The following is a 16,601-nucleotide window of genomic DNA, read 5'->3' as shown; positions in this document are numbered from 1 at the left end:
AAACCCGACCTCGTTGTCATTGGATGGCTAGGAGGGCAAAAGTGAGTGGTGAGGTGCATCAGTAAGTCGACAGGCGTCCTTACTTGGACAGGAGACATGGTTTACGAATAACAATAAAGGTTTATTAAACAACAAAAGCGAACATACAATAAAGAGACACCTACAATAAAGATATAAAGATAACTACTACTGAAATGCGGATAAAATATTCCTATCGCTAATCGCGCTCTAACCAATAAAGCGGTCACGTGTCTAACTTCTAGTGGGAGAGAGTTTACAAAGTTGATATACCTGAATGTGTGGTCCGATGACCGTATGCAACGACCTCCTGGACTATGGAAGCTGGAATCAGTCTTATGTCCGGGACTGGAGACACTGGATTCAGACCTTCCTGGATGATCGTGCTCTTTCCAGAGTCGATCGGGTTTTTATACCATCGTTATTGGCACTGAGCCAGTCTATTATTCAATGTTCGATGACTAATTTGCTGACTCGTGATGACTGTGGCTTTTGTTTTCTCTTTCTGATCGGATCGGATGTGTAATCAACATCTGATCAATTTCCTATCGAACTTGCAGGTCGTGAACCCCCTTTTAAGTCTCGAATTTACGCCCTCAAAACCTGCGGGCTCATACGAGTGTCATTATGTGCGGGGTCATAATTTCAGTTCGATAAAACGTACCAAGTGTGTTTAAGAATCTATTATAAACTCTATTCTAATTTTACATCGTATTAGTAATGTTCAAAATTACCACTCAATCGGTTTGACGAAAAACACAAATTTTATATTTACAGTAAACGTACAAAATAATCCAAATTAGAGTTACAATTAAATAAGCACAAACACTAATCCCACGCCAACCGACTATTCCCGTACACGTTCGTCGAAAGAAACTCCTTACGACCAAACAGACTTGTAATTAACAAAACCTCCGAGTCAGGAACAAGTTCGTACTAAAACACTGGAGTTACTTTCCCCAGATTTCCGTGGTGTCCAACGAGAGAGTTAGTTAACACTTCGATAACGACGATCCTCCTCCGATCCGATCCGGTCCCGATTCAAACTCACGATACGAGCTCCCGTTCCCGCCGAAACTACGGCTTAAATAGACCCAACGTTCGAATCGTCCGCCAATTAAATTTGAATTCTTCCACAACGGCCGCCAACGGTCACTTCCCGCCGGCCAATCGTCGGTCTGTCGTCGACTTGAAACTCAACGGTTCTTCTAACGGCCGATCCCAACGGCTTTTCCGTTATGAAAGTTCGTTATAATAAAACAGGGCGGAAATCGCTCGCCTAGCGATTCCAAACCCTACAGTATTTTTTACCATAAAGTTATTTCTTAATGGTAAAACAGTATACTGTATCTATTATGATAGTAATAATTTATTATCGTATGTATAAAAATGCAAACTATGTTTAAATAAACTTTATTTACATCAATGTAATTAAAAATTTCAAAAATTACATTTTATAAGAAATTTCTATTTGTCTTAACTTTCAATAATGGCGAAACTTCAGGTTTTGAGAATAATGTTGAATCAAAAGGCAACAAAAGGCTAAATTAATGTATGCCAATTAAAAATAATTGAATTATTTCTTTATAAACTATTTGATATAATATGTTATATTAAAAATAATAGAATATTTAACAATTTAGCAAAAAGTAATTTAAAAATGAGCATGTAATAACCGATTGTCATGTTGTTTTAAAAGTGGCAAATTTCACCCCACCAAAGTCATGTGGAAAGAGCACCACCCACAGTTGTTCTAGGAAAGTGAACTCTGACCCTAGGACTGAACACTTAGTATTTTTTTTGTTAAATAAAATTTGGGAGTGCTTCAAATATGACATTAAACAGGGCTTTATGTCATTACAAGTGGGTTTTTTAACATTATCTAGTATAGTAAAATCATGGGACCGATAAGAATTTTGTCGTTATATCTGATGACATTATAATCAGGTTAAACTGTGTTATAAAACAACAAATATAATTAAAAGAATAATAATAGCAGCAAGACAATCCTGATTCTTTCTGCATGCTATTCTTCCACATAAAACAAATTTGAACTCTTCCACTACTGGGAAGAACAACCATTCTTTACCACTAAAGCCTAGCCTGATGATTAAAAACAATTTTGTATTCAAGTACATAACAAGAAGAAATTTTCAAAGTTTAAAGAGTTAATATTAAGTATTTATAACATTTTTCACCATTGTTTTAACCATTATAACAGTCGGTTTTATTAATCTTCATGCTTTTTATTTTTTTCTATCTTTTCAAATTATTCTTCTCATATAATCAGTAATTCTACTGTAAAGTAAGCTGTTTATTTTAAATAACATACTAATCTATCAGTGGTGTGCCGTCTATGGAAGCTGTGGAAGTGCCACTTCCCCTGTATTTTCTAAAATATAAATACATATTGTGTGATTATTTTCATATTTTAATGTACTTTGAATTAATTAAAATTAATATTTTATTATAACTGCATTATGTATCTTATTACACATTTCTATACTACATGTGAAAAAAATAAGATTGCTATTGTATATTCAAATGTAAATTCATATATGCATATTTCAAATGGAAGTGCCATATTGTCGAATATGGGACAGCTTCCACGGTGAAAATATCTGAATCGTGTAAAACAGGCAGATTATACACATTCACACATGCGCTTTACAGAGCACCAATCTTGTGCAGTTTAGCTCCTGGCTGCTACACACCAAAAAATCATATAATGCTTCCAATGATTCTATCCAGGGCTGGCACAGCTTCCCTATCATCAGATGTCACCGCATGCCACTGTAATATTCATTTAGATGATTTGAGACTGTAAGACTTAGTTTGAGTAAATGACTGGAGTTAAAAATGCAATTCAGGTATCAAATTAAAGCTTTTATGCTATAAATGATGATGCTGAAGAAAGATTTGAGAAATGTGCAATGATTCAGGTGTGATGAATGCCTAAGTAATGTTAAGTCTACGGAAAAGCAAGCAACAAATATGTCAGGCATTCGCATGCCATCTAGTGATTTAGTTTTTATTAACCATTTGAACAACCCATTGCTTACTACTACTGTGAATTCCTTCTTTGTTTGCTAATTACACATTAATTAAAAGATGTTTTTCATTATTTTTTTCAATAAATTAGCTTTGTCAATATTGACCACAGTATCTTCTACCAACTTTTAGTACCAATCTCTGTTTTTACTTTACTATTACTTTATGATGAGATCAAAATGTGATTCTAACCATTCAATTCATTACTTAATGCTGATTGATGGCTTTCTTTAAATCTTTCAACTAAAAGAATAAACTTGAACATATGACTTTTGATAGGTTGAATTTTATAACAGCCAATGAGATTGTCATAAGGTGGGGTAACATAACTCTCACTATTAATCTGAAACCATATCAGTTAAAGTTGATTGGCCTTAGGAATGTTAAATTTCCACCTGGGACCTGAATGCAAAATTGAAAGGAGCCATTGAGAGAGAGAGAGACCAGTGGGAGGAGCCTCATGATACCACAGAACAGGTAGACATAAATCATCTGCAAATGATCCAGAAAACATTTGCTATACTGACGATTTTTGTATAGAAAGCCAAATTTTAAATGGGCTCATTGTTTTTTAATTGAATAAAAGTGTTGATTTTATTTAATATAATAATGGATAGGATATTTTAATAAAAATATATATTATTTTTCTATATGAAGACATCTTATATTTAGATCTATAGTCTAATGCAGGGCTTCTTAAACTGTTTTTATTCACAACCCCATTTATGATTGTAATTTTTTTCGCACCCCCCAAAAAAAAATATATAAAATAAAGATATATAAATATTTTGTGATGATTTATTGATTAGGTAACAATATATATACATATGAAAAAATATAGTTTTAGAATTTGTTTAAAAACGTACAAAAATATAAAATTAAAAATTGCACAAAAAGTTGTAAAATTGTATTTATTATAGTTACAAAAATTATATACCCTATTTTTCATCAAAACTGCATTTTTTGCAATAACATAAATAAAAGAGAATATTGGGCAAAATATATTGTCGCTGGCATATATTCGAGCCCGGGCATTTTGGCTGTCTTAGATCATTTGAATATATTCGAGTGCAGCTGTTAAATGGTTAAGTATACAAAATTTAAAGAAAATTGTTTTTTAATGAGATGGATGTGCTTACTTTTTACTGCATAACAAACTAAATGTTGGTGCAATGTTTGACACTGTTGGATGTAAAATCTCTTCAACATTTTTTAGCAATGAACAATATTGGGATTTGATGTGTTAAAGCTGAAAAAGTAATTTTACATAAATATGTGGTGTTGAATGGCAGAACATTTTCAAATGCTCACAAATTATTTTCAATATTTTGCATTAAAATCTTACAACCCCAAGATTTCGCTAAGCAACCCCAAATGGGGTTGCGACCCATGGTTTAAGAAGCCCTTGTGACCGTCAGCCATATTGTATATATATATTTTATTGTATATAATTGTAATCCTATCTTATTTTTGCCATTTCCTCCTTCCTTTGTCTATTCTTTCTTAAACTTTCCATGACCGTTATCGCCGTGGGGCTGGATTAGCAGTTCTGAGAATCAGTAGGGACAATAGCAGGTAGTGTGGCCTGGGGAAAAAGTGGCTAAGAGAGGGGTCACTTTTCGACTAGATACGAAGAGAGACGGACGGCAAGAGCGAGGCTCGATCGTGATTTCTGAGAGAGGAAAGAAGTGAGATAGTCAAGTGAAGAGCCGAAATATAGAGACTGGCATATTGGAGAACCCCGATAATTGAGAGAAGAAAGGATAGTGAAGAAAGCCACTATCGTCGGATCCAGGTTCTACACAAAGTATCAATACGTATCCGCCGAAAAAGAGAGAACCCCGGGTGAATCATCCCTTCATTTCTTCTACCTTTCTGCTGTCCTATCTTTCGTATTTTTTCTTAATATTAAGTTAGATTTAAGCTAGATTTAAGTTAGGTTAGTCACGCGTTTACGAGGGACCAATTGTTACGCGATTAAAAATTAACACACCTCGAATTGTAAATCAGTTGGGATTCCTTAACAACAAGAACCTTATTTGTTCTAAGTGGAATAAAGGAACATTGTTTATTATTGTAGTCGTTGTAGTGTCCTTTTCTGTACGTTTCATTCGCGGGCCGTACTGCCACACTCTTATAGAACACCACACCCTGGTCTAATGCAATGGTTTTCACTGTGTACTATGATACCCAGGAGTGTTGCCAAAAGTAGTTAGGTGTCACAGCCAGGTTAGTCTTATTTTAATTACTAGTGATGTACTGACATCATTCATGCAGTGCATTTTTTTTTTGTATGCCTGCCTAAACTGTGTATCTCAATCTGTTTCTTTAGAACTTTTAAAATAAATTCAAACCTTTTTGTTTGTTTTTTTTTCCAGGAATAGGTTATGTTCTTCTCCTGTTAATAGACAAAAAAGACAGAAGTAAAATATCTAAGAAACTATTACTGTTTTGTAGTTAATCTTGCAAGTTAAAATTTGTAGTCAATGAATGTGTTGCATCCACCTTCTATATATAAAATACAGTATTTATGTTAAAATTGTCATGACACTTTTCCATTATGGGGAAATACAGAAATAGTATCATCAGAAATTGATGATGAATCATCATGAAATTTTTGAACAGATGGGCAAAGCCCGAGGGGTGAGCAAGCAAGGAAGCTTTGCCCCTTGTATGAAAATAATTGTATATTTATATAATTTAAATATAGTACTTATTGTATAACGTAATTACACTTGCATGTAGTGGCATTATTAATGCCACTACATGCAAGTGTAATTACGTTATACAGTTAAGTGTTGATGTTGACATTACAGTTAAGTGTACATTACTTTTATTATAGTACTTGTACTTCCCTTGTTAAGCAAAGAATAACTTTTCACATGCAATAAATGAAACATTTTTTTATTGCAAATTAGGCAGCATACTTTAATTACTCATAATACAAAATTAATTCTTCCAGATTCATAAAGGAAACAGAGATATTTGAATTTAAAATCTTAGAGAAAATTTTCATTAAATTCATAGAAAGCAGTTCCACACACTAAATTCTAGCTCATCTTGAATTATATTGTACTATATATAAGATTAAGAATAATGATATTTAAGTTTGTGGCTTTCCAGTTATGATGAAAATAATTGATGCAAATATGCTTTTATTAATGTTTACTGGATCAGTACGATCCATATTGATTCCTTTATTGGTAACCTGTAAAATAATTTACTAATTAGCATGTTTATTACTGCATCGGAGTTGACATTTATGAAAAACAATTACCTTTACTTTTTTGTAGCAACTCTATGCATAACAGTAATTTTTTTTTCCTATGCATGCTTTTGTATTATGAAAATTTTTATTATTGGTATATAGTAATTATGAAATTTTTATTGATGGTATATACTAATATATTAATTACTCTTTACTATATAATCAAAAAATTTGCCATTAAGTGCATGTAAAAGTTGTATGTCCCTTGTAAGGACCATTTTCTTTTATTTGCTTATATCATTTAATTATAAAATCAACATACCAATTAATCTTAAATAGATTACTACCTAGTTGGGTTTCCTCTTCCAAGTGTATCAAGTGTATGTGTGTGTGTGTGTATAGTAACATATGTGTATATAGGGAGTTTCCACCAGCTAGAAACAGGTTAAGAGACCTGTAAGTCACAAAAGTTTTGGAACCATTGATCTAATGAATTGGAGTATTATCATATTATATCAAAAATTTGAGTTGACATTCACCTAATTACATTAACCATTTAAGAAGAACGTAGATGGATAACATTTCTTCTATTGATGAACATGAAATAATCTTAATTATCATAATTTAGAAATATTGAAAAAAAAAACCTGGTCTAAAGCAGGATTTTAACTTGTTTCAAATTATTAAATCCTGATAGATAATGAGACATTTATTATTCAAATTCTCAGATGATTTGTCAAATTCAATTTCAAGTCAAATTTTGAGCATAATATTTGGCATATAAAGTATCTGAGTTGTAATGTTACAAGTTGAAAAATATTTTTGTATATAGTGTTTGATGTGAACATAAAATTTTCTTGTTTTGGGAAAATACTGCTAAAAAATATTTAATACAAAATTTATTTAGAATAGAAGAATCAATTATTTTACTATATATACATAAGAAATCATCAACCTGATCAACCTGAATAGTAAACCAAATATCCAATTTTTAGATTTATGGCTTTTAACAAATTATGAAATTAGTTAACTTGGTAGTGCATAATAATCTGACAGTTAGGTATTACAGTGTAGTGATTTTTTTCATTTTGTAATGATGACTAATTATATTATTTTATTGATGTCAATAATTGAAAATATTTCAAATCGGGTTTTATGGGAATTTAATACAGATTATTTGTTTAAAATGGCAGATATGTTTATTTTATATATTATTGTTTGAATTGATAAATTTTGGAAAATGATGATTCAAAATTTCTAAAATTTGTTTGTTAATTTTTATTAGCATCCTGTTGTATGTGAGACAAAATCTTCAAGCTCGTCTAGTTAACATAGCTAAAATTTTAAATGATGCACATAATCGATGTCTGAGGATGTTTATTATGAGTGCATTTTCTATGACATGGGATATGATAATTACTCCAAAACGACTTGATTATGCACGACAAAGAGAAGCAGAACTGTATGAATCATTAATGAAAATTGCAAATGAGAATCAAGATGAAATTCGTAAATTAATTGTTGAGACTATTGACAGCATGAAAGAAGAATTGCTGGAAAGAGCATCAAAACATGAATTTCAAGGTAATGTTGCATTTTGATATTTAATATATTAATGATTTTTGAAAAATAAAGTTGTAGAGTCAGTAGAATTATACAATTTATATTTGTAATTACAAATGATTAAATATATTTTAATTGTATTTTATGTTTAAACCTTCTTACCTATAATACTGTTTCTATAATACGGTTCCTATATACAGTTATAATACTACCAAATAATAGGAACAGTATGTGACAAAAATTAATATACTAGTCCTGTTTAAATTGTTAATACAGAGACTCTTATTGGGTTTTACAATAAAATTGAGGTGTGTTCCTATGAATTACACTCAGTGGCGTAGCTAGCATGGGTGACACCTGGTGCGGATATCTTTTTAACTCTTTTATAAAACACTGTTGAATTGTAATATCTTTGCACTTGAGCAACTTGCACGATATAATGAATATGCGATGTCGCGATGTATGAGTTTAGATTTATAGAATAAACCATAGTAAGATTTTCAGCTGGTGCGAGCTCTCGTGGCATCTCCTCATAGCAAAGAAACTGTCATGTGAAGTGAACCATTGACTTTTTTTTTATTTTTTTTTCTTAGGTACAGGGCTACTGGTGTCACCCCTACACGGGTGACACCCAGGGTGGGCTGCCCCCACTGCCCCCAGCTACACCTCTGATTACACTAATATTTGTAGAATTATGAAATTGTAATATGTTGCCACATAGCTACAAATATTACAGCCAAATGATTTCCAGATTAGATCAGGCTGTATTACTTCTGCTATTAATAATAATGTTGAGTAACCTGGCATTTTTTGGCTTTAACTATTGAGATTTTAGACGTTTATATTTGTTAGCTACAAATAATACATAAACAAGCATTTAAACACACATACTATTGATATAAGAAGAAAAAAATAGATAAATGTCTCTTCCAAAACCTTTAAATTTCCAGTACGATACGAATATAGATACAGAACTAATGTTTTCAATTAACCAAGGGCACCAAATTGACTTACTTGAGAACACAAACAATTTACTCACTTCTGAGAAATGTGAAAGACACACCAGATAGTTTGAGGGCACCAGGGGTGTACAGTGTCCTGATAAGGAATCACAGGTTCCAAAGAGATCTTGTCTACTTTGGATCCACCAAAAGATCTGTTCAAAAAAGGATCATTGAACATAAATATGACATTGACAAAAAAAGGCACACCACCACCCTGTCAACATATGCTACGGACCCCAATGTAAGAGCCAACTTAAATAACACCAGTCTCATAAAAAAAATCATTTAAAACAGACCACATCAGAGCCTTAGAAACTCTCGAAATTTACAAAGCAACCAAATCTGGGAAATGTATAAATTTCAAGGATAGTAATGTAATATCTTATGCGTGGCCTTATGCCTTTGAAGAGCATTTGCATTGGTAAGTATATATTATTCCCTGGAGGATAGACCACATCACTAATATGGAGGACTTCTGTCTAGTAAACTAATTTCAAAATCTTTGCTATTTATTACCTACTGGGGAAAATTAATTTTGTATTTAAAAGCATTCTATATGCTTTAACATTCCATATTTGGAACAACAATGAACCCAATGAAGACCCTAGGTTAAAGATTGAAAACGTTAGTTCTGTATCTATATTCGTATTGTGCCGGAAATTTAAAGGTTTTGGAAGAGAGAATTATATGTACTGTATTTATCATTGAAAGTTGTATCTAAATAGATAAATGTTTGAATATTTTTCCATCTTATATTTATTTCATTCATTCTCATCTGCCTGTGTCAGGTTGAATCTTCTAAGACCTCAAACTTTTACTCTCTTCTTTGATGGTAAGTTGACTTATCTGTAGGTTTGGAGTCCAGAGTTTTCTTCACTCTGCATTTATGTAATCCTGGGTCTTCCTCCTCCTTTCTCTTTGCTCATCCTGGCATAATATCATACAATGCAGGTAATGGAAATGTTCAGAGCAGTGGTCGGCAACTGGTGGTCCACAGACCATTGATGGTCCGCAAAAAAATTTGGGAGAAGTTTGGACATTGATCAACTGAAGGTTACACGAAGTATTACGAAAGAAATGCAAAATGCTTAGTTGCTTTTTTCACTCATTGGGGGTTTTTATTTGAATCTAAAACCAAATATGAAGTGACTGTTATCAATAAATAATGAACAATAAACAATATTGTGAGTGTGATTGTCGTCCTTAGTGGAAAAGCGCTAAGAATCCGTAAACTTATTTCAAACAAGCAGCAATGAACTTTAGGCTTGCATTAATTTGTTATAATTAAACATGTGAGTTTCATATTAATATAGTAAAATTGAACTTTTATGATCATTATTCTACAGATTTTGTAACATTTAAAAAAAATTTATGATAGTGGTCCGCAGGATTCAAAATTGTGAATTTGGTGGTCCATGAGGTCAGAAAGGTTGCAGACCGCTGATTTAGATCATCATCCTTCTATACCATTGCAATTTTCTTTTTGTGGATTTTATTTCTGATAGAATATTTTAGCTCCAGTATTGTTTTTTTCTAGTCTACTTAATATTTATTTTCCTTTGTGGCTGTCTGCCATGTTTGTTTTTGTATATAGTTGTATATAGAATAGGAACTCCTTTCTTCTTTCCTGTAATTCTTCTTCATTCTGTCTTCAATCCTTTCCTGTCGCATGACAGGAACCTTACTGTTTGTGGGTCCTGATTGGCCAGATTACAAAAAGGAAAAGAAAGGGTCCTGCCTGAGAGGGACCTGGGAAAATGGGAGTTAAGGAGAGTCACTTTTTGGGTTGCTACCAACAAGAGAAGAGGTTGAGTGAAGGAAACTGAGTGAGAAGTGACCAGACTCGGGCCCAAAGAGATAGTCAGTGTAGACCATGTGTGCATAGTGACTTCGAGCCAAGTGGTATAATCATAGAGAACTAAGTAAGTGAACCCTTCCATCCAAGCCCAAGGAACCCTTCCTAAGCAATATTTGATAACATGTCATCATTACTCTGATGTAAATGGATTGAACATTTATTGTCCATACGGCTATAATTGTCCATATTACCTCGTTATCAGAACTCCAATCTAAGCTACTGGTATACTGTCTAATTATTCTTCATTCTTCTTTCTCTATCTAGTTCATAAGTAGTAATAGTGTTAGTTTTATGCTGAATTGTTTAATAATTAATTGTCGCGAGAAGATCGAGTGAGAGCAGGGAATTAGTGTAAATACATTTTTGTTCTCTATAATGGGCAGACTGATATCTGTTCTCTTATTTCAATTAATAAACTAATTTGACTGGTATTTGCCTTTTCATTTGTAACGTGTTTCTCACCTTTCACACCTTAAACATTTCATTTCAAAGAATTCCAGCTTTTTGGCTTTTCTTTTTGTAATTATTCAGGTCTCAGAGCTATATAAATTACATTTGGAATTATGATACCATTAAAAATTTTAGTTTTTACATTTTTGAGATGTTTTTAATATTCCAGATCTTGTGTAGTTTATTAAATGAGGCCCAGACTGTTGCCAATCTGTGGTTAACCAACTGTAAGGGTGCGACTATGGAGATGCAAGCAAGTGAATATGCTATGTGATGTGCGAGTGAGCAAGAATATGTGGCAAGAAGTGATGAAATTTCTCACTCTCATTACGTATTTTTATAAATTTTTGTTGTGTGCCTAATATAACTCAGCAGTTCTTTGAAGTGTGAATATATGTGAACATGGTCTACTGTTGAATGTTTTTATATACATATATCACCCGTAGCAGCCCTTTGTGTTACATCTAAATACACAAATTAGAGAAATGAAAATATAGGCAAATATTATAACAACAAATGAATATTTACACTGATATAACGTGAATAATATTATTTTTAGTACAAAAGAAACATCACATTTAATCATTCACAAAATAAATACAACATGGTAGGTACTGCCACAGGGCTCACTCACAAAGTGCTTGTTGGAACATTTTGAGACTGTGCACCACTGAATCTCCCAGGCAAAACTGCACCAAAATTGCAACTCTAATCACATTCAGTCAAGGAAGGCAAAATTAGCTGGATTGATGCATTTGTAAAATGATTGCATGTCTCTGTGATCAGTGGTGATGTTCGAAATATTTAACAAAGGGCTCGCTAGCAGAAAATTTTTCCCTAACAATCACAGACAAACAAAATGGAAGTTTTGGCTAGAAATAAATACAATACTTTCTCTTGTGATATATCTAATAATCAGTGGTGTATTTGGAACATAATGAGCCCTGGGCAAAGACCAGGTAACAATAGTATATTAGTGCTGTCAACCTTTTTTTTTTTTTAGGTAGAGAAACTTTTTACCCCAAATGGCACTGCTGATAATAGACAGATGTCATCATCTCTCGAAATACAATATCCTTTTTATTTCACTGTCCATAGCCCGACACGTCTTCCACAGCCATCTTGTATTATCTCACGCGTGTGGGATTGTGGGATCTCTCTTATGACTGGATCTAGTTTCAAAAACTCTCTTGAATCGATTGCGATTAAACCTTGTTTCTGTCGAGATTGAAACGGTCGAGAGAGATCGCACCAAGACATAGTCCCCGACCTTGCTCACAATCTAGATTGAAATGCTCGGTGGGAACGGGGTATAAGGCTCTAGTTTAGTAGTATTGCAGAGTATAATACGTATATTTCAATATATTTTTTAAAAAGAAACAAAACCACTGAGAAATGTTACGTGTGTTTAACAAGGTTCAGAAAACTGAAAATTTTAACAATGGGTTTGGCCGAACCTGTGTGAACCCGCTGAATATCACCACTATCTGTGATGCTGAAATAGGTTGCCATCTTGCATATGAGTTTCAGAGACTTCTACTGACATAAAATAGTGTTTCATAGAACACTATTTTAAAGAAGCAATTTTTAAGGTATTTTCTTCAAACTTTTTGACCATTGTGCATGCAGGGTCACAGAATTCTCATTCCAGTAGAGAACAGTGCTATACTTTCAGGATGCTGAGATAATCTGAATATGCAATTCAGGAATATTAGATTATGTATATGAGAATGATTAGTTTAACATGTGAATCTAATTGAGTGATGACTCTCATGTGTTTACAAATATGACAGAACATTGTTTAATTGTATCTGAAATTGAACATAGAAAAGTTTATACAACACAAGATCACAATATTTACTGATGTGCAATAAGAAATTTCTCTTAAATAGGTGTATATATGTATGTATATATATATATAGATAGATAGATAGTAGAATCTGATAACTTACCTTTATTACATTTATATTTATATTACAGTTTGTAACTCAAGCAATCCAGTTTTTAGTTAAGTTTCAATTTATTTCTTAGGTTCAGTGTTGTTCTTTGGTTACATGTGTGATACTAAATTATTCTTACATTTATAGTGTATACACCATAAATATACATATGAGATTAGAATTACTACTGGTGACTAAACATTGAAATTGTTTTTTTGTCTTGTTCCAATTCATTTCTAATTTATATTCATTTATTTGGTCTCAGAAATTTAATTTATTGGTAGATTATCTGTAGCTAAGTAAATATTAATGTTTTTTGATCACTTGGGATTAAGGCTTGATCTTTTTGCAATCTGAATCATTGGTATTTTCTGTTTTATCTTTCAATTGTTTCTGTTGACCATCTGTCATAGTTTTGATTTTGATTCAGAACTAATTATTTAGTGAGAATAATGGTTCTTCATGTACAGTACATAGTAATATATATATTCATATATTCATTCACTATATTTTATTTAATAATAATAATAATAATATATGTATAAAATTTATAAATAGGTGTGCAGCTCTCTGGACAAAGTGAGCCAATTTCAACAAGAGATCTTCATGTATGTACTACAGAAATACAAGATTTAGTTCTTGGAACACTTAACAGTGCTGTTGCTGGAAAATTAATTGGTTCAGTTGATTACCTCCGAGAAAGTTTCATTGGTAAAATGTATTACTATTTATATTGCATATTTTTAAAATTAGAATTAGTAAAAATTAAATATTGAAATTTTTATTATACAAAATAATTTGACTTTTTTATTTAGAAAAATATATAAACCTACTCATTCATTTTATAAAAGTGAGAATACTATTTTGTAAGTTAGATTCAAAAAGTTCCAGGAATAATGAAAAAGAAATTATCTTAAAATAATTCAAGATTCATTTCTAATAATTTTCTTGTGCTTTATACACAATCATATTTTTATATATATTTAAGTTTTAGTTATATTGGTTATATATTTATATTCCTAAACATATTGATTTCTTTTAATTTATATCAAAAGGTTTTGATTCTTTTTTGAAAGCATTTCAATACATAAAATTGGCCTTCTTTACAATTTATTTGAATTGAGAATAATGAAAATCATTAGATAATAAGTTTAGGAATAATATTAAATTTATCTAATTAGTCTTTCTCCAAAAACTTGCTAAAGAAATGTAGCATTATTTATACTATCATGTTTCACTAGAAAATGTAGGATAGGAAGTGCTTTAAGCTAATAAACATTATCAGAATGAATGATTTTTTTTTTCTGACATTTTTCTGGATGTTTTTAATGATTGATTGTCCATTTTTGTGTTTTTATTTAAGAAATATTTAAACTTGTCATAGTTAGCATTACTCAATATATTCGTTATTAATAAAAGGAAAAACTTTTATCAAGAAATTCAAGTTTATAATCCAGTTTTTGGTTAATGATTAAAATCTCTAAACATATTTAATTTTAGTGTTTTTGTGTTTAAATGAAATATTTGAATAATTGAGCATCATATACCATAGTCTATGCCAGTGGTTCTTAACCTTTTTATACTCGCGGCCCACCAAATATTTCATAATTTTTTTTGTGACCCCCATTTTTTTAATAATAATTTATATTTGTTAAATTATCTATAATAAATTGAGTTTTTTAATTATTGCTTTATTTTTTTCTATAATAAATGTAAATCATACCTTTATTATTTCATTATCTATTTAAATAACATTTAAACTTCACAATTAAACATGAAAACTCATTAATTTTTAACAAAAAATATAAAAAAAACATGTTGATAAATCGATCCAAAGTCGATGCTAAAACTAAACTAAAACTAAAACCCACAACTTGTCGTAAAGATTTTGCATATATTTTGCAAAAATATTTAAATTTTCAAATCCTACTACTAAGCCTACTATTTTTCCTAATTATTTTTAAAATTCCAAGCATTAATAGTTTCTTAGAATTGCTTTGGAATAAAAGAAGTAAATACTGCGGTGTAAGTAGCATATTTGCATTTATTTCTTCTGTACTAACAAAGTTGTATGTAGGAAGAAATAAAAAATAAAAAAATACTAAATAGAAAAACTTTATCTTTTTTATTTCACTTTTCAATACGATATTTGGTTATACATCAATTTTCTTTTTATTATATTCTGAAGGAAATTTTGCATAATTTGGCGGCCCTGGAAAACTTCTTACGGACTCCCAGGGGGCTGCGGCTCCCCTGTTAAGAATCACTGGTCTATGCAACAAAGGAATGAACCTTAGTTGATCTGATGAGTAATGTCTACTTTCACTGTGTAGACCAGGGATGGGCAACCTTTTTCTACGTAAGGGCCGCATTTCAAAACTTTTGAACTGACGCGGGCTGCACATAAGAGAAAAGAGGAGGAAACTGTCGGTAAATCACAATTCTTTATTCACATATAATTATAAATTAGCATATGTATACTTAATATAGCGTCTGGCACAGATTTAAACGTAATATATCTGAAATATTTGGTTAAATATCAGTCACCGCTAGTTTTAAATTAGTTTCGATGTGTCTGTTAGCCAGTTTCTTGTTTTAATTTTTACTAAATTCATTGCGAAAAAACTTTTCACAAATATAAGTTGTAGAAAATAACGTTTGAATTTTTGTCGAATATCTCATTAAGCTGGGAAATTGATTTATTTATTCATATTTTATGCCACACGGGTCGCAAAAAATATTACTGCGGGCCGCATGCGGCCGAGGGCCGCGGGTTGCCCATCCCTGGTATAGACTGTAGTGCTGTAGAGCATAATAATACTTTAACCGTTGTTACATCCCACAGCACTATTTCTGTGCTCTCTTGAATATACTACGTTTTCATTTCAAAATATAAGTTTTTAAAATGAGTTGTTTTATATACTTTTGAAAAATGAGTACATAAGGTTTAAATTAAGGAATTATTTTAATAAAAACCTCTTGCTGGAATTTCAAAATTTGAATTTTATTAATTACCAAAGTTATCATCCTGCTTATTTTATCATGGGTTAAAGAAATCTTTAGTAAGAAATGAAGTCATATGGGAAAAATTGAAATTTAAATTAAAAATTAGAAAAATGAAGATATGAAAACAGCATAAGCAAAGAATCTTTCAGAAATCTTAACAGAAAGAAATTAACAAAACTATTTCTTCCGAGTTTCTTTGCAGATTTAAATATTTTGCTAGTTTTTTTCATTTCAAACACTATTATATATTAAATAATAAACAGAGAGGAAACATGAAATAATTATGTAACATGAATATTCTTTGAATGAATTTTAACAACTTGAACTGATTTGGAAAAGAATTGAAAGTTGTGTAATGTAACTAAAGATTAGTTTTGAGAAATTAGTTGTAAATTCAAAATGGTTGATATTCTTTAGTTTTATTCTGCTTATGATGATATTTTGTTTTGATTTGTGGATATTATCATTACTAGCAGGTCTTCATTCTTAATGTTCTTTTGGTA

The 16,601-nt window shown here is 31.2% G+C and overlaps 1 protein-coding gene across 1 annotated transcript in view; it reads left to right on the top strand.

Moving 5' to 3' along the window:
* LOC136975897 (dual serine/threonine and tyrosine protein kinase-like) overlaps positions 1-16,601 on the top strand; it is a 101,501-nt gene that overhangs the window by 40,753 nt on the left and 44,147 nt on the right. The window contains exons 6-7 of the mRNA XM_067271060.1: positions 7,563-7,861; positions 13,651-13,803. Coding sequence (XP_067127161.1) covers positions 7,563-7,861; positions 13,651-13,803 — 452 coding nt within the window. The remainder of the gene's footprint in view (positions 1-7,562; positions 7,862-13,650; positions 13,804-16,601) is intronic.

The sequence above is a fragment of the Centruroides vittatus genome, unplaced genomic scaffold (genome assembly GCF_030686945.1).
Source record: "Centruroides vittatus isolate TY-2023 unplaced genomic scaffold, ASM3068694v2 contig_391, whole genome shotgun sequence".
NCBI classification, from domain to species: domain Eukaryota; kingdom Metazoa; phylum Arthropoda; class Arachnida; order Scorpiones; family Buthidae; genus Centruroides; species Centruroides vittatus.
Note: the sequence above shows the minus strand (reverse complement) of the source record. Positions and strands in the feature narration are given on the sequence as shown.